This window comes from Labeo rohita, chromosome 19 (genome assembly GCF_022985175.1).
Source record: "Labeo rohita strain BAU-BD-2019 chromosome 19, IGBB_LRoh.1.0, whole genome shotgun sequence".
Classification (NCBI taxonomy): Eukaryota; Metazoa; Chordata; class Actinopteri; order Cypriniformes; family Cyprinidae; genus Labeo; species Labeo rohita.
In genome coordinates, this window is record NC_066887.1 from 6177715 (window position 1) to 6205361 (window position 27647).

The following is a 27647-nucleotide window of genomic DNA, read 5'->3' on the forward strand; positions in this document are numbered from 1 at the left end:
AAATGACCGATCGTTTTGCTAGGTAAGACCCTTCTTTCTCGGCTGGGATCCTTTAGAGTCATTTAAAGCTGCATTTAAACTGGATTTTGGAAGTTCAAACTTGGGGGCACCATAAAAGTCCACTATATGATTTTTTTTCCTCAAGAAACATAATTTCTTATCGACTGAAGAAAGAAAGACACGAACATCTTGGATGACATAGGGGTGAGTAAATTTTCTGTACATTTTTTGTTCTGTAAGTGAACAAAAAGTGCAGTTCTGAAAAGTGCAGACACTGTGTAATCCTTTAAGTGTCATGTGAATCCTTCAGAAATCATTTGAATATGCTGATTTGAGGCTAAAAAAACATTTATTATTATTATTATTATTATTATTATTATTAAATAGTTGTGCATTTTATGAATGCTGCGATACTTTTATTTCAAGATTTGTTCACTAACAAAGTCATAAATGAATGAACAAACAAACAAATACTTAGGCTACTGGCCCCAACTTTTAAACGGTTTGTTTGTGGATGCTATTTTAGATTGTATAAAGTAGAAGTAAAACATTTTACGTGTCATTTAACTGTCCAGATTTTTGTTGTGTGCAGTGAATAGGATGATATTAGCGGTGCGTCACATGTCGTGAGGAGGAGCTTCTGCTGAACACAGTGTGATGTGCTGCACAGAGGACCAGAGCACAAACTCCTCCTGCTGTCAGCGGACCGGCTGGAGACACTCCGACAAATGCCTATTTGTTTTACCGCGTCTTTGCATAGCCTATATACATTTTTGACAGCTTTTCTTTAACTAGCCCAAACATGCTCAGACTTCATCAGCAGGTTGTTCAAAGTGCATGAAACGGACTATGAGGGATGCAACTGCATTGCCACGAAAGTTTGATATGGTGTAAATCCTCCCGTTCAAATGAGGACACTTTACGAGCAGCATTTCTGGATAATGGACATATTTAAACAGGAACGACATCAAGGACTTTGTTTGTAGCTCGAGCAGACACAGAGAAGAGCTGCTCCTGGATGCGCGTAGGTTAACTCTGCTGTCAAGTTTTTCGTAAAGGAAGGATTTAATGCAAACATTATTGCATTAATAGCTCGTGTGTGAGATGTGCGGGATGCAGTGAGCCGCAGGGGTGAACTGATGCGCGCCACCGATGTCCGCCGCCGAACAGGTGAGCAAAACACTCGCCTCATGGGAAACGACCATGGTAACCTAAAGAGTACAATCACAGTTCTTGAAAAATAATAATTATAACAGATTTTTGTAGTTAGTAAAGTTGTCACCGCTATAAAACTAGTTATTTGAAATTAGACACCACTGTCATCAAAAAAAGAATTTTTTTAAAAAAGAGAAAAAAATCTATGCTTAATTGTTTCACTGTAATAAAATAGGATATGCAAATACAATCAGCTCTATATTCATTACTATTGGGCCGTAATGTGTAATATATGAACAAAGCAAAATGAAGTAAAAATAAATGTATGTGCAGAGCAAATAAAAAAAAAAAAAAAAAAAAAAAAAAAAAAAAAAAAAAAAAAGTTGTAGGGTTTTGATTATACATGTTTAACCAGTGGTTCTAATGACCCTCTCTAGTCCAAGTTAAATAGGTCAGATTTTGCCCTGTTCTCTCAAGAGGCTCGTTAGCTGGTATTATCAGTAAAAAAAAAAACAATAAGATTAACGATAAGAAAATCTAATCTGTGCAAAAAAGTCTGAGACCACTGGCCAAAATGCTTGTTTTTTATAATTTAATGCAATTTTCATGACAAACTGTAGTTTGAGAGAGAAGATGAACATTTCCTAGTACCCTATTTGGTTTATCACGCTAATGTTGTTTCAAACCATGTGACTTTGTTCTATGGAGAAATTTTTATTAATGTTCAGTTCACTCTTTTTCCTATGTAGTAATAATGAATGTGGACTCAAAATACCATAAAATGATCTAGTAGTAAACATTAATAAATCTAGTTCATAGAAAACTTCTTAAAAAAAAACATCTGTTTGAACAGATTGAAATTTAAGTAATTATATAATATTAATATTCACTTCCAATGAGCTGTAACTGCTACGACTGGGTGAGTGAGTCATCAGCGAATGGAACGGATCAGTTGGATTCATGAACAAATCATTCAGACCAGTTTTGTGGACTGGTCATTGAATTAATTGATTCATTGAAAAGAACAGTCACAAGAGATCACTTCACAACTTAAATATTACTTCACCATAAACTATTGTAAATACCAGAGGAAAGCAAGGACATGCAATTACCAAGATTTAAATTTCTTTAAGATTCCAAATGTTAAAATTTTTACCTAAATTTAAATTCTTTTGTTGCACAGAATGACTGCATTACTTTTTGTATGAGTCACCTTTACAATGCTTTTGTGCTGCATTTGTGTTTTGGGGAATTTTTGGTTTAGTTTTTTTTAAATTGAATGTGAACCAGTACGTTATTTTTTTTTTTATTTTTTTTTTACATTGTTTACGCATAAAAAGAAGGATTTGAAACAACATGAGGCAGAATAAATGATGAAGGAATTTGGTAACACTTTACAATTCTTTAATAGTATTAGTGACCCTGGACCACAAAACCAGTCATAAGGGTAAATTTTTTTAAATTGAGATTTATGCATCATGTCAATATCATCAGCTATATTTGGTTGAGATACAACTATTTTAAAAATCTGGAATCTGAGGGTGCAAAAAAATCTAAATATTAAGAAAATCATCTTTAAAGTTGTCCAAATGAAGTTCGTAGCAATGCATATTACTAATCAAAAATTGCGTTTCAAAATATCTGTGGTAGGAAATTTACAACATATCTTCATGGAACATTATCTGATCTTAATATTTGATTATGATTTTTGTCATAAAAGAAAAATCGACATGTATTTTTGGTTATTGCTGAAAATATACCCGCGCTACTTAAGATTGGTTTTGTGGTCCAGGGTCATATTTATTAAACCTGAGATTTTTATTAACTGATGTTAAAGAAAGATATTGCTCGTTGCTAGTTAATGTTAGTAAGTGCATTAACCAACTTTAAATAATGGAGCTTTATTATAAAGCGTTACCCAGATATATATATTTTTTTGGGTGAACTAGTTCAGTTAACATGGTCAATGTGACAAACTGACTTACTTGGAAAAAAAGAAAAAAATGATCATCTTAAATATTTGTGTTGGTGAATAATTACTTTTAAGTAACTTATGCTTTTGCCAAAAAAGGCCAGTAGGATCATATATGTGACCCTGGACAACAAAACGTTTTTAAAAGTCATAAGCATCAATTTTTTGAAACCATTCATGAATAGTTTGTTAGGATACGACAATATTTGGTCGGGATACAGCTATTTGAAAATCTTGAATCTGAGGCTGCAAAAACAAAAATCAAAATATTGAGAAATTCACCTTTAAAGTTGTCCAAATTCCATATTCCAATCCATATTACTAATCAAAAATTAAGTTTTGATATATTTACGGTCGGAGATTTACAAAATGTCTTTATGGAACATGATCTTTATTTAATATCCTAAAGATTTTTGGCATAAAAAAAAAAAGGGCAATAAAAAAATCGATCATTTTGACCCATATTGTTGGCAATTGCTGCAAATATACCTGTGCTACTTATGACTAGTTTTGTGGTCCAGGGTCTCAAAAGTTGTTCTTTGTCAGCAAAATAGGGAACACTTTAATTTAGGGACCAATTCACACTATTAACTAGTTGCTTATTAGCATGCTTTTACTAGCATATTGGCTGTTTATTCGTACTTATAAAGTGCATATTAATGCCTTATTCTGCAAGACCATATTTTATTTATTTATTTAGATTCCTTGACCTTATCCCAATAAGCAGCAAATTAAGAGTTCATTAATGCAAAAGTCATGGTTAATAGTTAGTTAATAGTGAGAACTGGTCCCAAAACTAATGTGCGACCAAAAATAGTTCTAAAAGAAACCAAAAAGACCAGTTTGAGAATGAGCACTGTAAAATTATAAATGGACATTACCGATATGAATGTTGCAAAGTAATTTTTATTGTTGGTTTATTTGTGTTTAACCAAAAAATGCTTTATTCATATGAATTTACATTTATTAACTATCATTTAATGTCATTTATTTATTATAATGCTGTACATATAATCTTCTCAGGAACTCATCTGTACCCCTCAACAGCCCAGTCTTGACCTTCCAGATTTCAAACAGTGAGGCAAGAGCACTTTATTTCTGAGCCACATCAAACCACACAGCTGCTTGCTTCAGCATCTTAGTGGACTCATGGGTACCGTACTGTCCCTCTCGCCGGGTCCTCGAAAACCTGGTTATTATGACGACCGGCCTGGTTCTCTAAGCCATTACCCAAGCCTGAGCAGCCGCTCACTGAACACTCAAAAGGACCGTAGCCTCAAACGTGGCCACTCCATCTTTCTCCCCGCACTCACCTGGAAACGCCTAGTGGCCTCCACCAAGAAGCGGGGAGAGTCCAAAAAAGCTTATCCTGGAGGTCAAGGGGCCGTCGGGGCTCCTCTCAACAACAACAACATCTACCAGAAGGATCCGGTCTTGCACCTCAACCGTGAAAATGTGAAGAAGTCTCTCTCTTGCGCCAACCTCACTAGCTACGATGGTCCAGCCGGTCTGGGCCTGGGCGTAGGGATGGGTGTGGGATACGGCAAACCGCAGCAGATTTCCTCTGTTAAGAAGATCCCGCCGACATGCACCTCCTCGCCCAAGCGCGTGATCGTCCAGGCCTCAACTAGCGAGCTGCTCCGCTGCCTGGGAGAATTTCTGTGCGGCCGCTGCTATCGGCTCAAGCACCTTTCTCCCGCCGATCCGGTCCTGTGGCTGCGCGCCGTGGACCGCTCATTGTTGCTCCAGGGCTGGCAGGACCAGGCCTTCGTGACGCCAGCCAACGTGGTGTTTGTGTACATGCTGTGCCGAGATGTGGTGGATGGCGACGTGGTGTCTTCAGAGCATGAGCTCCAAGCAATTCTCCTAACTTGCCTGTACCTCTCGTACTCCTACATGGGGAACGAGATCTCGTACCCGCTCAAGCCCTTCCTGGTGGAGGCGGCCAAAGAAGCATTCTGGGACCGCTGTCTGGCCATTATCGACATCACCAGTGCCAAGATGCTGCGCATCAACGCAGACCCGCATTTCTTCACGCAGGTCTTCGCCGATCTGAAGAGCGAAGGAGGTTGCGCTTTGCAGGACTACGCTAGAGTTCTGGATCGGTGAAAAGAGGACGAAGCAGATTTTCTCTGCAAAAGTGACACTGTCAACCTCTCACACCTCCATTCCATCATTCTGGCCCCCCACATGCCTTGTCATGAGTCAACATATTCCTTCTGAAAAGATCAGCTTACACCTGTGGGAATGTCCAGGCTGGTGTATGCTGGTTCGGTGCTGGTCTAACTGTTGAACTACACAGTCTTTTTGGTGGTTATACTAGTTAAGAATCATGCTGATGACCATCTGTGATGGTCTTTTCAGCAGGAGAAGAAAGTATAGTAAGCTTCTGGATGCAGAAACAGCATAAAAGTAAATATACGCTCCTAAAAATCTTCTTTATTGGAATTATTGGTTCTATGAAGAGCCTTTAACATCCACTTCCACAAAAGGTTCTTTATTGTAAAATAAGGTTCTTTTGATTTGTAAAATGTTCTTCATTCTAAGGATTAATGTTCCTTTAAGGAACTGTTTGCTGAAAGGTTCTTTGAGGAACCAAACATGGTTCTTCTATGATAAGGGTGTCCATTCCTGCTCCTGGAGGGCCAAGATTAGCTCCATCCAGCTCCGGCACACTTGACTTGATTAGCTGTTTCAGGTGTGTTTATTTAGGGTTGGAGCTAAACTAGGCCTAAACTAAACTAAGCCCTCCAGAAACAAGTTTGGACACCCTAGCATTGTTGTAAAAACACCCTTTAGGAACCTTTTTTAAGAGTGTGTAGTGGATAAAGGTTCTTCAGATTATAAAAAAAGTTCTTCATACTAAGGAAAGATTCTTTGTTAAACCCAAAATGCTTCTTCTGTCATGTCACTACAAAAACTTCCTTTGGAGGTCTCTTTTGGATACTTTATTTTTTTAAATTGTACATAAAGAGCATTCCCAGTCTTAAAAATTAAATTTGTGACCCTGGACCACAAAACCAGTCTTAAGTAGCCAAAAATACATTGTATGGGTCAGAATTATCAATTTTTCTTTTATGCCAAAATTCATTAGGATATTAAGTAAAGATCATGTTCTATGAAGATATTTTGTAAATGTCCTACCGTAAATATATCAAAACTTAGTTTCTGATTAGTAATATGCATTGCTAAAAACTTCATTTGGACAACTTTAAAGGTGATTTTTTCAACATGTTGATGTTTTTGATTTTCAAACAGTTGTATCTCGGCCAACTATTGTCGTATCCTAACAAACCATACATCAGTGGAACTTCATTTATTCAGCTTTCAGATTAAGTGTAAATCTTAATTTAAAAAAATGGACCCTTACAACTGGTTTTGTGGTCTAGAGTCACATATAGCCATAATTTAGGGATGAATGTCGAAAAGAAGGAACAAATTGTCCGTCTTGTTATTTACACTGTTGTCAAACCAGCCTGTTTCAAAAGTACTTATGATTCCTTTACCAAACATTTCAGTTCCTCTACCTTTTCGACATCTGGTCTGAGAGAAACTGCAACAGAAACCATCCAACAAAGAGCATTTTAGTAGGAGTGCATCTGAGTGATGGACAGCAAACAGTGAGCGTCAACAGCTGTTGGTTATCATGTTGTCCTTCCTTTATTTCATGTGCTGGACGCTAGGGCACCAGCTGCAATGGCATTAACAAGATTAACAGATTAGTGTCACACACACACATGCACAGTTCTCAATGCTTCTGCTTTCTATCAAGCTCTGTAGGTTGAATGGCTAATCCATGTAGGCCATATACACTAGTATATGTCCTGTCCATGTCTTGACATCTGTGTAGCAACAGAATGTCATTGAAAATTTGTGTCAAGTTTATAAGAATGCATCCTTTCCCTTTAGAGTGTGAAGGAAACGAACAAAGAGGCCTAGATTCTCTAGTGCGGTCACATTACTGCTGCTGACTTGTGTCTACATCTAGTGTGGCTAACGCTGATGTAAATGTTAGTTTCTTTAAGACATCAGATTTATGTGCTCAAAATTGACAATTTATTGACTTTTCCTAACACACACTAAAAGTGCTGTTTTGTGTGATTAATCAAGTCCAAAAAAACATAAACGTCCATCAAAACCTGCTCTGTAACCTCTTGCAAAAATGACAAAGTGAATAATAGATAAAACACGCAAACTGACAGTCACGCATGCACATGCAGATTCAACAGATGCCCTCCTCTCTGGGTCAGGGTTTCAGGTGTCAGCACTCAGATAGACGAGCAAGGACGGCAGCATGTGGCACGGCAAGCACTCGTTAATCTCATTGTGGCGTTTTAAGGCAGGGCCATGGGCGCCATACTCCGGCTCCCCCGCAAAAGCCGACTTTAAACGCATACTTCAGCCCACACATGCTCTTGTATGTGAGCACACATGCTCGCTCAAACGACCTGTAAGTACTACACATACATTTTCAGGCTAGTAATCGTGAATGCACTGATATGCACGTGCATATGCATGCACCTTCTCCCACACGCTGAAGCGATAATCCGCTTTTGATCCTTGCCAGCAATTGGGTAGAGTGAGCTGAAAATGCCACAACAACAAAATGCCACTCAGATCAGAGATTTCTCTTGCTGAAACTAGCAGAAAAAGCACATCTTGTGTTTTGACTGCGCACTACACAGATCTTACGTAACAAACACAGCAAAACAGAACTGTGAGCTTTAAACAAGTACTTGCTTAAATAGTTTTTTAGAAAATAATTGTGAGGGATTGAAGGAAAAACCAAGGTTTCACTTATAGCATTTACCCTTGTGAAAAAGAAGTGTGCTTAATTGTATTGCATGTGCACTTGTAGTGTATTTCAAATGTTAAAAGTATGTTTTTTGAACATACTTAATATAAAATGCCACTTAAGTATACTTATATAGACACTTTCATGACTGTTTTTAAACACATTTAAGTGTTAAATTAAAAAATCATGTTTTAATAAAATTTTGTCATGCTTTAAAAAGTACACTTATTTTAATGTTTAACTAACATACTAAAGCACATGGAAAGTACTTGATTATACACTGTAAAAAAGTAGTTTCAACTTCATATAATTTGTTACCCCACTGCCTTAAATTTTTTAGTTTAGACAACTAAAATATTCCAGTTTCACTTAAATTAACATTAAGTAACTTAAAATTTCAAGTTGACGAAACTAAAAAAATTAAGGCAGTGGGGTAACAAATTATATTAAGTTGAAATAACTTGTTTACAGTGTATATTTAACTGTAGTCTGTTATAATGTTGTCTGTATAATGTACTGCAAAATGTGCTGACAAGCATTTATGAAACTCATGTTTCTGAATATAATTTTTATATTATTAAACTATAATACAGTTTAATTTAGTATTACGAAGTTTACTTATTTTTCACAAGGGTACACTGTAAAAAAACAACTTAAAAAAAAAGTTGTCTCAACTTAAAAAAGTGAGTGTTCGTGCTGCCTTAATTTTAGGTTTACTCAACTTAGATATCCACGTTTTCATGTAGTACTATTTTTAACTATTTTTCATGTTGACTAAACTTACATTTTTAAGGCAGCACGAACACTTACTTTTTTAAGTTAAAACAACTTTTTTTTTAAGTTTGTTTTTTTACATTGTAGAGACTCCATGAAATCCAGATTACACTGGCTTTTAGTCCATGTTTGTTAGCTCAAAAACTGATAAAGTAGCTTTTAGCAGATATGCAAATTTAAAAATCACAGTCTTTCTCTTCCAAGAAAGCAAAAAATAAATATTGATGACTCACTCCGTCATTTTTCCCTCAATCTAATGTGCTTTAGAATGAGAAAGTCCCTGCTAAACCACATACTTTTGACTAGCAATAACAAGTTGTGATCTAAACCAAATGCCATCCCCAGGTGAACTTTTTTTGAACATTTTAAAATAAGCCCAAGTACACTTAGAGTTGTTTTCCTCAATTTGTTACCATGCTTAATTTGTGACCCCAGCACAGGCTGCTTTGTACTCAGTACTTTTCCCGTGGTAAACAGCAGGGAAGATGCAGTTGCATAAAGGAAGTACCTATAAAGAGAGTCGGTGTCTACAGCTCTCCATTTCAGCCTCTAGTCGTTTCCATTTCAGCCTCAAGGGAGGATGTTATTTACAGGAACTTGTGGCTACAGACAAGCGATTGGCATACTATAGGGTGTAAATATCCCTCCTGATCCGCTATGATTCCCCCATCCCGCTCGCCTTTCACAAACACATCACTTGTTGTCCTCGCCTCGGTTAAAGTGATTTAGTTTGCCCTTATTGTGTACAGAGAGAGCTGACAGAGCGCCGTTGTTGCATAGATAGCGTGCGCGGCCTCAGCAATGGGCTTGTGCGGCGTTTCTATCTAGGACTGTTTGCACTCACACCTCCTGTCTGGCTCGCCAATTATTCGCCACCGCTGGAACTGTTTCTTCTTTGTTTTTCACCCATGTGTACTGAAGCTCTGGGATTTCTCTGGAATATTTGCTGCCTTCAGGTCCTTGGGAACTTAGTTTACAAATTGTGTTTATGACATGATGTACGTTCCAGTGATTTCGGTTGGAATGAAATTGATTAATTGGGCAATTTTCATGTTTTTATACTTCCTGACAGTATAAAGGAAGTGTAAGGTGTGTAACTCATTTGCTTTATCACTAATCCCCATCAATTTATACAAAATATATGCAAACTAAATTGTATACAGCTTATATATTATAAATACACACATGATTCTTTCATTGACACAGTCTGTATTCAGAAAGCAAGGGTTTTTACTTATAATTATGACATTGTAGTGGCATTCATGAGATTATCTCATAAATATGAGATGTTTTGAAGGCAGCAAGTATTCTAGTTTCCATACTTGTGATGAATGGTGATGAATATTTCAGATGTGAAACATTTGTGCCTTGATCTGGATATAAACCGCCTCCCTAAATGTTAGCGATTTTGAATATCGCTTTGATTATGACACATAAAGCAACCCAAGGAAAGCCATGACTCGAAAAAGGATTGATTATAGAGACTTTGATTTACTCAGGCTAGAATAATCATAACTCATGAGCCATTTTCCACTGCCATCGATGCTACTGTTTTGATCATTTCTTCTGTTGCCAGTCAATCAATGGACCTGAAACCATGTGCAAACTCTTTTGAAGGATGCGCTTGCACAAGCGTCCATGTTACAACTCAAACGCTTCATCGATTGCTGTACGTGGAGATTTTTAATGTGACAAAACAAGCACACAGAGACCTCAAAACCCTATGGATTTTCCAACGAAGCAGACTGGCATGTGAATTTCAAGTTTTAGACTACTGAATAAAAGACACTACAAGTTGTAGATGGACACTCAGGAACTGGATGTTAAGTATATTCTATCGTACACTGCAGTTGCTCTATGAGTTACGGCTACTAAGATTTATCAATGTTTTCAATGCTGCTAAATGTATGTAGAATACAAAAGGAACGCCATGTAGAGTCTGGATACCGACACATATCCAGTGTGGTGTAAATATGTTGCTTGTATCAATATGAAATTACTGAAAAAATGCATGTATATCATTCAGGAATTGCTACTGTGGCGGTGTACATGTCAACTTGACACTTTTTTTTAAGTTAATTGTGTTTTTTTAGTTTGTATTTCAATTTAAGGTTAAAAGGAAGTTCCAGAATGTTTTGTTTGTGTTTTTATGATAATTCTAATTATTATTTGTACTGAAAAATCGTATCATCTTATCCCAGGTTCGGGAAATCTAATGTCAGCAGTATTATAATGTTAATTTCAGACTTCTGTTTGCATTGTGAATTTTGATGTGGTTTCAGTGACAGCTTCTTTTGTGCACCTTGGCAAATATACTGGGTACCTTTGCTCTGAATATTGACGTTTATAAACATCAAGTTCTGATAGTGCTAAGGCATTATACACCCTTTAAAGCTTCTGTATGTTATTTCTGCATTAATGTAATTGAAAATATATTTTCCAATTGGGTTCTGGAAAAAGCACTGAGTCCAAACCTAATGTCATTGATTGACTAAGCTCAAACAAACATCAACTTGCACATTAAACTTGAATTGGAGACTTTTTAAATGAAAAATTACCAAGTCAGTTCATCAGATAGATTGAGATTCTCATTCAGCACAAAATGTATTCTGTTTTTGCCAGACATCAGTTTTTTTCTACTATCTATCAGCTTTATTTGACATCTTTAAACTGATGAACAATATGCTGTGCCACAAAGGCCTTTGGTGGAGGCCTTTCAGAAAGCAAGCCAATCTGGATTATTTTGGACTGAGCTCATTAATTGGGCACAAAACCTCTCAAGACTGTGGTCATGTAGCTCTTTAACTCTCCTTAAACCACCATCAGCCTTGGTGTAGCTTCTGAAACCTCCTGTGCTCTTTTAGGCACAACACGTTTCAGAGTGATTTGAGCTTTTCCCTCTGGAAGTAAATAATACACATGCATATATTGTAGCTCACAGTGTGATGCTGTTGTCGTTTGGAAAACTTGAAAAAAAAATGTAAATGTGACTTTTGATGGTGGAATTTCCTTTTTAAGTTTGATTATAATTATTTAATAAAGTATTCAAATGATATGTCTGTGCTTTGTTACTGAGGAAATCTCATGCAACAAATTCTTTGATGAAATAAAGATTATATTTCATCATAAAATAATCCAAAGATATTGTATTTTGCATTAAAAAATTAAGCCTATTTTAGGACCATTAAAACCTATTTTTTTTTAAAATGTGACATTATTTTAATGAAAATCTCCAAGTCCTTATTACTACGTAATGGGGAGAAAATAATGATATTAAAATAATAAATAGCATATAATAAATACAGCGTTCGTACAAGGTGCTTTAAATGCTTGAAGTACTTGAATTTGACTTTTTGAAATTTAAAGCCTGGAAAAGCCTTGAAAATAGTAATATTCCTGAAGAGGTACTTGAAAAGTACTTGAATTATTGAAAGACAATGTATCTATGAAATAAGTGTTTAATTTTTGTCAAAGCACATATCTTTTCCCGCAAGATTCCCGCAATTCAAAAAAACATCAAACCTGTTTTGCTTATTTCAGTTAATGTCAGAAAGCAATGGAGCTAAGCCATGTAGTACTGACAGTCTTGTGTATGGCTGAAGATATGAAAAGAGGAACAGATGAACCAAATCAATTGAGTCATTTATGCTGGAGCCATTGTTTCAAACTTGTGACTTCGATTTATTTCAAGCGATTCACTAGCAACAACCAGATTAAATAAAAGAGCCATTAATTTTTTAATTTTGACATCACTTGTAATGATTTTAAAAAGCACGTAGACAGAGCTTCTTGAAACACTGAAAAGTGCTTCAATCTGATCGCGTATTGCAGATCATTTGATTTAGATTGGAACTTTGTGTATCGCAAATCATTTGTTTCAGGTCAGGACTTTGGAGTGCATCTTGTGACTCATTTGGCTTAGATCGGAACGGGTTTATGAATCATTTAGCAAATTATTGAAATCAAATGATTCACGGTACGTGTTTTGAAGTTCAGGCCTGTGTCCCAATGTGCATACTGTCCATCCTAGTTCCTATGTGATAGTAGTAATTTTCAATACTATTTAGGGCAGATAGGGTGGATAGTATGCACATTGGGATGCAGGGCAGATCTAAATCTAATTCAGATTGTGAATCATGAATCATTTATTTAGATTGAAACCTCGGAGTGGGTTTGTGAACCATTTGATTCAGATCGGGACTTCAGTGTGGGTTCGTGAATCATTTGTTTCAGATCAGGATTTTGGAGAGAATTTGCAAATCTTTTTTTGTTTGTTTCCTGATTCTTTTTTCTCTTAAACAGTAGAAAACATCGAACCAATGATGTAATACACCAAAAAAAACAAAAAAAAAAAAAAAACACACACACAAATGCAAATCCTTTAGGAAAATTAACTGTGGTTTCACTATAGTAGAGTGTAGTATACTTTGTAATACTTTAGTAGTAATACTTTGCATGTGCTTCACTTTATTTTTGCTATTTTGTTAGTATATTTTTATTTATCCTTTTCTCTCTTTATTTAATTTGAAATGGAAGACAGTGTTGGATAAGTGAGATCTCTGGTTGAAGTCCTCAAACATCTAAAAAGTAGAGCTTGAAAAGTCCTTGAATTTCATTTTACAGTATCTGTATGAACCCTTTAAATAACTATGAAACAACAATAATCGATAAGTGGTAGTGTTGTCACGATACCAAAATTTTGACTTCGATACAATACCTGACTACAGTATCACGATACTACTGCTGAACTGACACTACGAAAAAACATAGGACAGGAAAAGTAATTGAATAATAGATGATCCAAATGGAGATTATATTTATGTTATCTATTAAAACAATAATATGAAAATAAATAAATAAATAAAATAATAATAATCACATGCAAGTGCCACTACACAGGATTATGGTGAACAACTACTGAGCCTACAGGTATATAGAGATCTTTGCTATATTGGTAAGTTAACTTAAAGGAAAAAGCTAAACCTTATTTCATGATATAGTAATTTTATTTCACAACAACAATTTATATCATGACATAGTCATTTTTTGTTATTTTATCTTTGTTATTTATAATAAGAACCTAGATGCAAGTAATAAACTAAAGGACAACTATAATAAAACAAAGAAATGAAATAAAGAGGGCCCTATGAAATCTGTTTTATTTTTTTCTGAAATCTACCTTAATTTTTCTATTTTAATAGTTACATTAAAAAAAATATTTATTAAAAGCATATCTAATTAATAGAAATCATGAAACTTGCAGAATTTAACAGCAATTTCTTAAAAGTTTAACAAAAACTTAACAAAAATGTTTTTAAGTCCCTATTAAATTTAGTTTTGAAATTCGGCTCTTAATAAAATACATTCTTAAAGTACCGGTAGTAAAATGCATAATCGTACCGTTTTTAAAAGCAGGGTATCGCGATACTTTTTAAGTACCGGTATATTGTTTAACACTAATAAATGGATTATTAAATTCGAATATATCACTTAAATGAGCAAAGACAACTGAAATGATTCACATATTATTTTTAAGTCCTTTTGATATTGCAGGCTATATGTTACTCAGTCACTGAATTGTGTTAATGTTAATATATCGCTGTTGTTTTACTGATATTTTTACACAAACAGAACGTAGATGTTTTTGCAAGGTTGTATTTTGGGTACTTTCATGACTTTTTAAAACGTCTTATTCCATTGTGCATATTAAGTTATTTTAACACCTGAATAAAACCTCCCCGAAAGTTGCAGTTTGGTCTGGTTTCATTTTCATAGTAGACAAATGTGATAGTTACATTTTTTTGACAACTTCAAGAAAAATGTACTAGGTTGGTATTTTTTACAACGTTTCTAAAACGTTTTATTTTGATTGCATATTTTTTTTATTTAATGTTTTTTTTTTTTTTTTTTTTTTTTAATGTTTTTAAAATGTTATACTACGGCATTACCTAATTGCAACCAAAATACAACGTTGTGAAAAGTTGTACAAATTTTTGGGTTTGCTGGGTAGTAAATAAATTATTATACATTATGGTAAAATATGTGTATTATGTATTATGTATAAAGTGTTCATAGCTTGCATTATGGTATATTTATTAGTTATACTTGCTTATTTAAATGAAAAAATTTTATCACTATGACCAACTGAATAAGAAAATTATTTTATTAATGAGAATCATTTAAAGTAATGGAAATACATCTAAATAAATAACTAATATGGTACTGTATATCTGGGGATTTAATGTGCTAAATCATCATGAAAATGTCACAATACTAACTAATTAAACAAACAAACATATGACCTTTTTATGCAAAATGTAATTTACTATTTTTGTTTACTTTTAATTTAGAGGTAAAAGACGATGTTGATGTTAAAAGGATAGTTGACCAAAAAATGAAAATTCTGTCATTAACACCCTAATGCAACTACCACCAGAATACCATGTGTCGTGATACTCTTGTGAACATGCACCAAAGACTTACTCAGAAGAGAAGAAATTAAAATTAAGAAAATTAAGGCTGAACCACTGGTGTCACATGGACTATTTTAACAAGGTCCTTACTACCTTTCTGGGCCTTGCTGTCTATGGTTTGGAACAACATGAGGGTCAGTTATTAATAACAGAATCTTCATTTTTAGGTGAACTATCCCTTTAAGAATGTTTGCTTGAACATGCACATTTCTCTGGTTTTGGTTGGTACATAAAGACGTATTTATTAGTGGAGTTCACAAACAGGCTCATATATTCTACACAGTAACACATTCTGTGCACCTGTTGGGTTTGTTTACTGTCTTTAACTTCACTCTCTTCAGAATGTGCGAGATACACACCACCATTGTGCTCCTGTTACGTATGATATACAGAGCCCAGCCCAGCCGTCTGTGCAGTGAGCGTGTGCTGCCGTAAATCTCGCCTGAGAAAGAAACACCCACCGTTCACAGGAGCACAGCCGGCCCAGCGCTGCAGATGCTTAAATGTGCAGAGAGCTGCTCTGAATCAAAGCACGTCCCGCAGCAATCAGCTACTCGTTCACATATTCACTTCTGTGGCGCTGCGGAGGCCCACTGCCTTCTGATGGGACTGGAAGTGCTCTCCGATGGGACTGGACAGCAGAACAGTGCAGACTCTCAGTGATTACTGCTCATTCAGAGTTGTGGATTTGAACAAACCCCTGATCCTGAGTATTAAACTGTGAAACTCACATGAAGAAATCCTCAAATCACAAGTCTTGCAACATTCAGAACATCCCAGCAACAACCAAGAACACCCGATCAACATTTTCTAGCTAGTTTGGGTTTAACATCCCTAGACCAGCAGCATGGCAACCATTTACAACACTCTGCCATTGTGAGGGTTTCACAGGCCAGTATTTTCTTAGGAAAAAGTAAAAATCAAATAATAGCATTTCAGAAAAGTTTCAGCAGAGGTTTATTTTTATGCAAGTTTTTTGTAACACTCCCTGCTGTATACTAGGCTTTTAACTTGACTCTATGTAATGAAGCAATTTATATCTTATATGAGTATTACATATGAATTATTGTGTGCTTGTTTTGTAGATTTTTTGAGAGATGAAGAGAATAAAAGCATTCCCATCTCAAAGTCGAGGTTACAGCACTAAAAACAGAACTGTATCTATGGCGGTCACAAAATAGACAAGGTTACGTATTCAACTGCTTTATTTTAATCAAGAGACTAAAAGAAATGTAATGAAAGCAAAATCATTACAGCACTTGTTTTTTAAGAATTATTACATCACTTCTGAGAATAAGTTGTATTGAAAAAAACAGAATCCAACTAAAACTGCATATTATTAGCTCAGTAAACTGGATCACTTATAAAGATGTTGTTTGTAATCAGGGCCATGCACAGACCTTTTTTTAGGGGCATGTGCTGAAACTGAAAAAGGAAAAAGGGCATTTTTTTGGTCACATCTTAATAACAAATTAATTAACACAAAACAATAGTCTCAAAACCTTTAGATTTATTCACTATTAATAACCATAATAATAATAATAATATAGTTTGAAGATAAATATTTTTTAGCTATTCTGTTTGGTTTTATAAGATAATTTGTATTATTTGGTTAACATGTTTATGTGCGTCATTGAGAAAAGGGGAAGTTAACGCATAAGTATTTTTGCCACACTATTTTGAAATAGAATTTAAATAATTATGTCCAACACAATTACAGTCACAATAGGACATTCTAAGAAACTATAGCCATACCGTCACTATAGCATATGCAATTCAATTCAATTCAATGCAATTCAATTCAATTCAAATGTATTTGTATAGCGCCTTTCACAATACATATCATTGCAAAGCAACTTTACAGCAAATTAAAGTTTATATATATATATATATATATATATATATTAAGTTGTAGCTTACTAGTGGTGACTATATCTTGTGGATCACTCGGTCGCTTTGTGTCAAGCTTAAATGCAGTTACGGGGTTTTTGACCAGCGAATGTGTGGAAATGCGCATTTGTCCGTCATTAAAACGGCGGCATTACATTATGTTTTACAAACAGGTTACGAAGTTTGTTGTAGCTATATGGGCGCTCAGTGTTTTTCTGTTGTAAAATACATTTGGCCAAAATCTCATTTTGAGATGAAATGCTACTGAGTGTATTGGCTATAGACTAGATGGAAATGCTAGCCCTCTGTCTCCAGTCCCACACGTCTCAGACCTCAAATACATAAAATACGAGTCTTCCCTGGTGAAAAAACCAGCATATGCTGGTTGGTATGTTTTGATGCTGGAATGCTGGTCGTTTGCTGGTTTTTGCTGGTCATGTTGCTGGTCAAGGACCAGCATGAACCAGCAAAGGACCAGCATAAACCAGCTAAGGACCAGCATCCCAGCATCAAAACCTACCTAACCAGCATATGCTGGTTTTTTCACCAGGGTTTATAGACACAGAGTTTCTTGTGTAAAACCCTGTACTCATGGGCGTCGCTAGGCCATTTTTTAAACTGACTACTCAGCCCCCCTAAAATTTTGCGATTAGCTCCATAAACTGTACACAAATTCGTGATTGCCTTTGTCCCCTTTAAATTTCATATTAAAATTGCGGCAGACTTCGATCAGCTCCTCCCCGTCTTTCTGGAGGTGCAGAGCGAAAAACAAAGGACAAGGTCCCCCCCTAAAATGGAAATCCTAGAATCGCTCCTGGCTGTACTTATTCAAACAACAAGATCTTTATTTACCCTTGCAAGACTTCGTTCAGCTCAGCTGCTGTGGAACTTCATTCATTCCGTCCAGATAGAGGGGGGTGGAGTTAATAGGTTTGACTGACAGTTTGAGCGGATTCAACAAGATTTAGTCGCAACAGCTCGTTTTAAACCTCTCACTGGCTGAATATTTGTAAAAGAGGCAGATAAACGTAAAGGGTGACCAAAAGGCATTGATTTACTGAAGAAGAAGAAGAAAAACACCGGGGAAAAAGGGCACTTTGGAGTGTAAGGAAAAAAAGGGCTGAGTTTAAGCCCTACCTGTGCACATGCCTGTTTATAATAAGCGGACATGACAACCCTTAAAGGAGAAGTCCACTTTCAGAACAACAATTTACAGATAATGTACTCACCCGCTTGTCATCCAAGATGTTCATGTCTTTCTTTTTTCAGCCGTAAAGAAACTATGTTTTTTTGAGGAAAACATTTCAGGATTTTTCTCCATATAATGGACTGCTATGGTGCCCTGAGTTTGAACTTCCAAAATGCAGTTTAAATGCAGCTTCAAACAATCCCAATGCAGTTGTAAATGATTCCAGCTGAGCAAGAAGGGTCTTATCTAGCGAAATGATCGGTTATTTTCATTTTTAAAAAATACAATTTATATACCTTTTAATCACAAATGCTTGTCTTATGTTGCTCTGCTTGAACTCTGTGTATTAACTGTAAGACAGTTAGGGTATGTCGAAAAACTCTGATCGTATTTTCTCCCTTAACTTCAAAAATCATTTCAAAATCATCCTACATCGCTGCAGAAGTATCAGCCCAGTCTTTGCAAAGTGAACATGCAAATAAGATCAAACACCCTTAACAAAAAAGGTAAAACAGCGATATAGGATGATTTTGAAGTTGAGGGAAAACAAGAGATGGGAGTTTTTCGACATACCCTAACTGTCATGAACCAGGAAAAAAAACGGTTGGGAAGAGCAAGACAAGATGAGCATTTGACATTAAAAAGTATAGAAATTATATTATTTTTATGAAAATAACCAATCGTTTTGCTAGATAAGACCCTTCTTCCTCAGCTGGGATCGTTTACAACCGCATTTGGGATCGTTTGAAGCTGCATTTAAACTGCATTTTGGAAGTTAAAAACTGGGGCACCATATCAGTCCATTATATGAAGAAAATTGCTGAAATGTTTACCTCAGAAAACACAATTGCTTTACGACTGAAGACAGACATGAACATCTTGGATGACAATTCACATACATTATATGTGAATCTTTGTTTTGGAAGTGGAATTCTCCTTTAATGACAGAATTGTAATATTTGGGTGATCTTTTCCATGTTGATCTGAGTTTTTAATCTGACCAGCCAGGATACGCGAAGCTTCTATTTTACAAACAGCTAAACAACAACAGAAGGACAATGGAAATCTCAAGGTACTGATTATGTGCTTTATTCAGTGTTAAAAGTGTCTAATGTGAGCTTAAATATCATATTGCGTGACATTTATAGCCACACTGAAAGTAAAAGATACTTTACCTCAAACCTTGAAGATAAATGAAAGCGAAACTGCCAACTCAATGCGAACCAACAATTGCTTTCCATGACAAAGATGGTATCAGTCACTTTGCTTTACTTTAAATAGTGTTAAGAAGGTTTACTATTTATAAACTGGATTATAAACGTGTCCATTGGGAGTGCAACGCGCTTTCGAATGACTCTGCCGGTGTAATTATAACATGCTTTGTGAGAACGCTACTTAGGTTTTAGGCTTTGTGACATTTATCATATGTTTCTAAATTAACTGACTTCCTCTGGTCATCACATGGGAGATCGGGAAATCAGGAGATGGGATTATGACTCTGAAATTCTGTCTGGGTTCGGACTCTACAAAAGAGAAGGCGTTGATGTGAACAGGATTGAGGTGGAATTGAAACAGGGAATGAGGATTTGGTTTAGATGGTTGTTCTTTCACCTCTGCCAACACAAATCTTGTCCCGACACAAAAGTCGTCCTGTGTCAGTGTCATCTTTTGTGCGACGGGCTATAGATGCTCTGACACTTGGTCTTTCTTTGATCCACCCACAGATAAATCTTACAGAGTTTTACAGTCCTTGAGCCTTCTACTCTCCTGCTAGACATCTGTTAACATGTCTTTATGGTTTGTTCTGTTTTAGGTTTTGCTCTGGCGCTTCATATTGTGATAAAAAATGATGACTCTTTGTTGAAGGTGAGAAGCTAGAGAAGTATTTTTTAAACCACAAAGACCTTCTAAAAACCACATTATTTTCAATGTCAATGTGAAACCAAAATACTGTTAGCTTTGTGAACAGACATTCCTTATCTTGTGAATGATGTATCAGTGCATCTATTAGATTTATTAGTTAAACTTCAAAGAAAATTAAGATTGAGTAACAACTAAAACACTGAAAATGTCCTGTTTTAGACAGAACTACATAATATTATGGATGATAATCTGTGCATAACTCATAAACAAATCTAAACTGTTATAATAAACGACATATGTCTCTCATTTTTCACTTTGCTCTGCAGATCATGAAGGTGTAACGTAAACAACACAGGATGCTGCTTTTCCATTAGGAGCAGATGGAATGCGAATTGCTGTGCTGTATATTCAGCAGCAGGTCATATCCGAAGGGATTTCGGGTGAAATGAACAGTAATGATCTTTAAGTGAACAAACAACATATAACTGGACATTTAGTTCCTCTGTCTACCTCACATATAGTCATAAACATCTGGTAACTGAAGAGAAGGATCTGATTCTGGCTGCTGTGCTTCACTGCTTCAATACATCAGTTAAAAAGATAGTAGAGTTTTGGTTTGAGTAAAAACATTATCTGTAATCAAATCTAAGTTCAGTATTTTACATTATAAATTAGTCCAAAAGGTTTTTAAAGGAGAAGTCCACTTACAGAACAACAATTTACAAATAAGTCACTCACCCCCTTGTCATCCAAGATGTTCATGTCTTTCTTTCTTCAGTCGTAAAGAAATTATGTTTTTTTGAGGAAAACATTTCAGCATTTTTGTCCATATAATGGACGTCTATGGTGCCCCGATTTTGAACTTCTAAAAAGCAGTTTAAATGCGGCTTCAAACAATCCCAAACGCGATTGTGAACGATCTCAGCTGAGAAAGAAAGGGTCTTATCTAGCATAACGACCGGTTATTTTAATAAAAATAATAAAAACACTCGTCTTGTCCTACTCTGCCTGGACTGTTTTTTTTCCGGTTCATGACAGTTAGGGTATGTCGAAAAACTCCCATCTCATGTTTTCCCTCAACTTCGAAATCATCCTACATCGCTGTTTTACCTTTTTTGTTAAGGAAGTTTGATCTTCTTTGCATATTCACTTTGCAAAGACTAGGTCGGAACTTCTGCAGCGATGTAGGATGATTTTGAAATTATTTTTGAAGTTGAGGGAGAAAATACGATCGGAGTTTTTTGACATACCCTAACTGTCTTGAGTCAGAATACACAGAGTTCATGGAGAGAAAGGCAAGACGAGCGTTTGAGATTAAAAAGTATGTAAATTGTATTTTTTTAATGAAAATAACTGATCGTTTTGCTAGATAAGACCCTTCTTCTTCGGCTGGGATCGTTTACAACCACATTTGGGATTGTTTGAAGCTGCATTTAAACTGCATTTTGGAAATTCAAACTCGGGGCACCATATCAGTCCATTATATGAAGAAAAATGCAGAAATGTTTTCCTCAAAAAACATAATTTCTTTACGACTGAAGAAAGAAAGACATGAACATCTTGGATGACAAGCGGGTGAGTACATTATATGTGAATCTTTGTTTTGGAAGTGGACTTCTCCTTTAAGTTCATGAGAAACATTGAGTCAAGTCTGTCCAAACTTGACTGAGACAAAAGTGCAATATTCACCACTGTTCTAAAGTACTAATTTTTAACGTTTTTGAAGTCTCTAATGGTCACCAAGGCTGCTTTTATTGGTTTAAAAATACAGTAAACACAGTAATATTATGAAATATTATTACAATTTAAAATATTTGTTTTCTATTATAATATATTTTAAAATGTAATTTATTCCTCTGATGCAAAGCTGAATTTTCAGCATCATTACTCCAGTCTTCAGTGTCACATGATCCCTCAGAAATCATTATAATATGCTGATTCGCTGCTAAAGAAACTCACACTTTCTTTCTTTCTTGCAAAACTATATATTTTTCAGAATTCTTTAATAAAAATGTTGAAAAGGACAACATTTATTTGAAATAGAATTTTTTAATAACTTATAATTTTACAGTCACTTTTGATCAATTTAATGCATCCTTGCTGAATACATCTATCAATTACATTACTTATTTTTTTTTTTTTAAATCTTACTGACGGCACACTTACGAACTGTATGTGTACTTCCGTTCTCTGTCTTTGTTGCAACCATTAAATCGCACACATTAGCTGAGGTCACATTAAAATAAATGTTCTCAAGTGCTCTCTTCATGTGAAAGTGCGGTGAAGTGTTTCCGTGTTGTCGTGCAGCTCCTGATTAGTCAACATTTGTCCTAATGACTTGTTCAATTAAAGTGAACATGCATGCGATTCCCTCTCACCGCAGTAATCTGCTACATGTGACCTCAATGAGAGCCAACAGCACACGGCCCTTATTCAGAGATCTGAAGGAGAGACTCTAGCTGTATTATAGTATTTTCTTATATTTGTTCTTTTTCAATAATTTTTCAATGACATTTACAGTTTTTAAAGAAAGTGTGACTTTTAACAATTGCAGTATGTTGATGTCTAAGCCAAAATCATTACATTTGGTGCATTTTCCCTTTAAAACATGGACAAGGATCATGCATAACAGGAGACTTCTTGCCATAAGCGATGTTGAATCTCACAGCTGGGTGTAAATGCCCATGTCAGTCCACCAGAAGAACAAGGGCTCTTTTATCGATTAGAACGGAGCCCTGTCATTCAGCGAGCCGTATGATTGGACGAGCTGTCACAGAAACAAATGGCTGATTGGAGGAGGGGTCACTGTGGAAAAAGGGCGATTGTTGAAAGTTTTGATCAAGAGTGAGTGATCAGAGTTTGTCTCCAAAGCTGCACTCTGATTGGATGAGCCTCAATCCGATCCGCCGAGTAACACAAGCAAAAGAAATAAAACAAAAGATTAGAAATCATACCTAAGAGACAAAATAGAGAACAAATAGGTAAATTTTACAAACAATTACTAAGACACAGCAAGTAACGCATTGATTTAAATGTTAAATTTAGTAGAATTTTGTAGAATTATTTTTAAGATGGACAGGCTTACATACACTACCAGTCAAAAGTGTTCGCAAGATTTTTAATGTTTTTTAAAGAAGTCTCTTCTGCTCACCAAGCTTACATTTATTTGATCCAAAATACAGCAAAAGCAGTAAAATTGTGAAATATTTTTATTATTTAAAATCACTGCTTTCTGTTTTAATATATTTTAAAATGTAATTTATTTCTGTGATCAAAGGAATTTTTTTTACCATCATTACTCCAGTCTTCAGTGTCACATGATTCTTCAGAAATCATTCTAATATGCTGATTTGCTGTTCAAGAAACATTTATTATTATTATGATCAATATTTAAAACATTTGAGTACATTGATGAAAAAAGATCCAAAGATCAACCTTTATCTAAAATAGAAAAAGATTTTGTAACATTATACACACTATACCATTCAAAACTTTGGAGTCAGTATAACTTTTTTTGGGAAAGAAATGATAGAAATTTATATTTTTTATTTTTATTTAACAAGGATGCTTTATTTATAATGTTACAAAAGATTTCTATTTCAGATAAATGCTGTTCTTCTGAACTTGCTATTTATCAAAGAAACCTATAAAAAAATTTTGCCAGCTGTTTTCAACATAATAATAATAATAATAATAATAATAATAATAATAATAATAATAATAATAATAATAATAATAATAATAATAATAATATTTTCTGAGCAGCAAATCAGAATATTAGAATGATTTCTGAAGGATCATGTGAGTGGAGTAATGATGCTAAAAATTCAGCTTTGAAATCACAGCAATAAATTACATTTTAAAATATATTCAAATAGAAAACAGTTATTTTAAATAGTAACAATATTTAAAAATTTACCTGTTTTTGCTGTACTTTGAATCAAATAAATGCAGGCTTGGTGAGCAGAAGAGACTTCTTTTAAAAAACATTAAAAATCTTACTGTTCAAGCAATAAGCTCTGTGTACAAAGTATTTTTCCATGAAATTCTGTTGTTTGCGTTGACATTTGTGAATGGGGCACATGCACTAGGTCACGATAGCAAACTTCAAAAACAAGCCCCACGTGCCATATGAAGCCGGTGACCCAGTCAGCTTCAAACCTGATTCATAATTACATTAGCTATCAGAGAAACTCAGTTTGTTGCCATGTGGTGGGGTGGAGGGCGGGTGTTGTTGCCGGGGGAATAGTTATTTTTGCCTGTGACTCAATTTGCTCCAGAAACATGACTAATGAGATTGAGGAAAACAAACTTGGTCACAGAATGGCTTTGGTGCAGAGCTTACTGACCTAAAAAGCTTCCAAGACCCTTCACTTTAATATTTTCCGAAGGACATTTGGTTTTAGGTACTTTTTAAAACAAAAAAAAAGTTTTCTACTCTTAAATGTTCCTCAGTGGTTCTTTTGAGCACCTTACACTCCTAAAAATAAAGGTGCTTCACGATGTCATAAAACAATCTTTTTTTGTCTAAATGGTTCTTTAAAGAACCTTTAACATCTGAAGAACCTCTGTGTTTCACAGAAGGTTCTCTGTGGCGAAAGAAGGATCTTCAAATTCTAAAACGGTAAGAGAACGATGGTTCTTTTTAAGAACCTTTGACTAAATGGTTCTTTGTGGAACCAAAAATGGCTCTTCTATGGCATCACTGTGAAGACCTTTTAATCACCTTTACTTTTGCTGAAACTAGAGTGTAGTTTCAGCAAAAGACTTGTTTTGCTGTAAGTGGTTCTTGATTTGGCTTTATGGGGCACCAAGAACCGTATACTTTACATTGGTTCTTTATATAAATGTATTGATCACTGGGTTCTTTAAAGGGGTCATCGGATGCAAAGTTCACTTTTTCATGTTTGAACATTAATGTGTGTTGGCAGTGTATGTACAAATCTACCCTATAATGATAAAAATCCATGCAGTGGTTTTTAATTAATCTGTAAAAATAATATCCCCTTTTTCAAATCGAGCCATTCTCAGATGCCTGTCGTTGTAGCTTCACACCCACAGAGGCCGCTCCCACGTTAGTTGATTGACATGAGCATCTTACCTCAGATCAGTTGTAACAGTCCAACATCCATTGTTTCGAAGCTGGAGCAGGGATGTAAGTTAGACAAGAATTGAGCGATTGAGGTGTTGTGTTGCTGGATGTAATAATGAACATAGTGGTCGTCATTTACTCCCGACATCTGAGCCACTGAAGATACAGTGGATTAAGTTTGTTTGTGAAGGGAACCCGCTTCCAATCTACATAAATGCGTCTATGTTCATGTAAATTATTCATGATCCAGCTTCACCTACAGCAGAAGTGAGTATAAGGTTTTTTTTTTATGAATCTCTGCAATCACCTTTCCTAATATCTTGCTAGTTAGCAAGTTTAGTGGCTAAACGTAAACATGCTCGTCACTCCACAGAGAGAAGAGAGGGGGCGGGGCGAGCAGAGCTCATTAACATTTAAAGTAGCCTCAACCAGAACAGGATGATTTTTGCAGAGCTGATTTTGGCAAGGTAAAAAGGGTGTTGTTTTACACAACCACTGAGAATTTTTAACCAAAGTGTATTATAGACTTATCATTAAGACCCTAAAGAATCATATCAACTTGTGGAAAATGGGCATCCGATGACCCCTTTAAAGGAGAAGTCCACTTCCAGAACAAACATTTACAGATAATGTACTCACCCCCTTGTCATCCAAGATGTTCATGTCTTTCTTTCTTTAGTCGAAAATAAATAATTTTTTTTGAGGAAAACATTTCAGAATTTCTCTCCATATAATGGATATGTATGGTGTGCAGAGTTTGAACTTCCAAAATGCAGTTTAAATGCAGCTTCAAAGATCTCTAAACTATCTCAGCTGAGGAAGAAGGGTCTTACCTAGCAAAATGATCTGTTATTTATTTATTTTTTTATTACAATTTATGTACTTTATAACCTCAAACACTCAGCTTGTCTAGCTCTGTGTGAACTTTGTTTTTTACGGTCATGACAGTTAGGGTAAAAACTGCCATCTCATTTTCTCCTCCAACTTCAAAATCACCCTAAATCACTGCAGAAGTACCAACCCAGAGTTTACAAAGTGAACATGCAAAGACGATCAAACACTCTTTACAAAAGAAAAGGTAAAGCAGTGATGTAGGACGTTTTTGAAGTTGGAAGAGAAAATGAGACGGGAGTTTTTGGACATGCCCTAACTGTCATGACCTGAAAAAACAAAAACAAAAAACGAACATTTGAAAAATCTAAAGAACCTTTTCCACTGCAGAAGAACATTTTGTGCAATGGAAAGATTCCACTGATGTTGAAGGTTGTTCATGGAATCATCAACGTCATTAAAGAAACTTCATTTTTATTTAAGAGTGAATACTCTACATGTGTTGTAATAACTGTCACCATTTCTGTTTTTCACAACTTTAAAAAGCAGTTCTTGCAACGAAATTAAAAAGCTCTTTTAATTTAGTAATCTTTTAAATTACAATTATCCCAGACAATCTCTAAATTAAAATGAAGTCACAACTGCATGTTAATTATACAAGAACTAGAACAGTCATCTGAAATCATTTTTGATGTAGAACAGAATGTCACTGCATGACGTTTTATGTCAAATACCCAACAGTAAAATGACAACTACAGTAAAAGATGTGGAAAAAACATTCTTATTCTCATTCAATAACCAGTTCAACGTCAGCAGACAGACAGGTGCGTGCAAAGAGGAGTCAAAAAATAGTCAAATCACAAAGACAAAAAAAAATGAAAACACGGGGGTGTCAGAAGAGATGAAAGATGCTCACAGCAGGGGAGTGGAAGAAGCAGGAAATAGAAAACAGAGTGACAGTAAGGCAACCTGTCACTACTGAGAATCTTCAGACACACACAACACGCATATGTGGTTTAACAGGGTCTCTTCAAAGGCATAATGTTTTTATACTCTAATCATATTTTCTATCCTCTGACCTTAAACACAACCCTCACCGAAACCTTATGACGTTTCAAAAAGTATGTTTGTATGCCATTTGGTTAACAAATGCCACTGTAATACCATAGTCATTATATACAATTGTGTCCTCATAAACCATATATACAATAACATCACAACTATCGCATGCAGCATTTAATAAAATAATATCGTAAGGCCCCCATATGATTTGATTACATTTTAGCTGCTGTTTTTAAATATAACATTTGACAAATATTAATAAGCATTAAAAATCACTCCTCTGTTTATATATTACTATTACAAAGCAGTAACAACATTGTTAGGTTTAACCTGATGTGTTGTAAATCTTGGTTAAATACTCAGAAAAAAGGTACAAAGTTGTCACTTGGGTGGCACAACAGGTACAAAAGATACATCTTTGTACCCTATTTACCCCTAAAAGTACATATTAGCATATTAGTACATATGTAAAGGTCCATATTTGCTCTTTAGAAGTATATAGTACCTTTTGAAAGGGTAGCACCCCAGTGACAGCATTAACATTTTACATG

General features: G+C 35.3%; 2 protein-coding genes across 2 annotated transcripts in view; one reads left to right on the plus strand and one right to left on the minus strand.

Moving 5' to 3' along the window:
* si:dkey-154b15.1 (uncharacterized) overlaps window positions 1-27647 on the minus strand; it is a 110354-nt gene that overhangs the window by 8655 nt on the left and 74052 nt on the right. The gene's annotated exons all lie outside the window — the stretch shown is intronic.
* si:dkeyp-92c9.2 (uncharacterized protein LOC571482 homolog) lies at window positions 690-11749 on the plus strand. Its single transcript, XM_051136453.1, has 2 exons — window positions 690-1170; window positions 4151-11749. Exon 2 carries the CDS (start codon window positions 4277-4279, stop codon window positions 5234-5236), a length of 960 nt encoding a protein of 319 aa, XP_050992410.1. The 5' UTR covers window positions 690-1170; window positions 4151-4276; the 3' UTR covers window positions 5237-11749.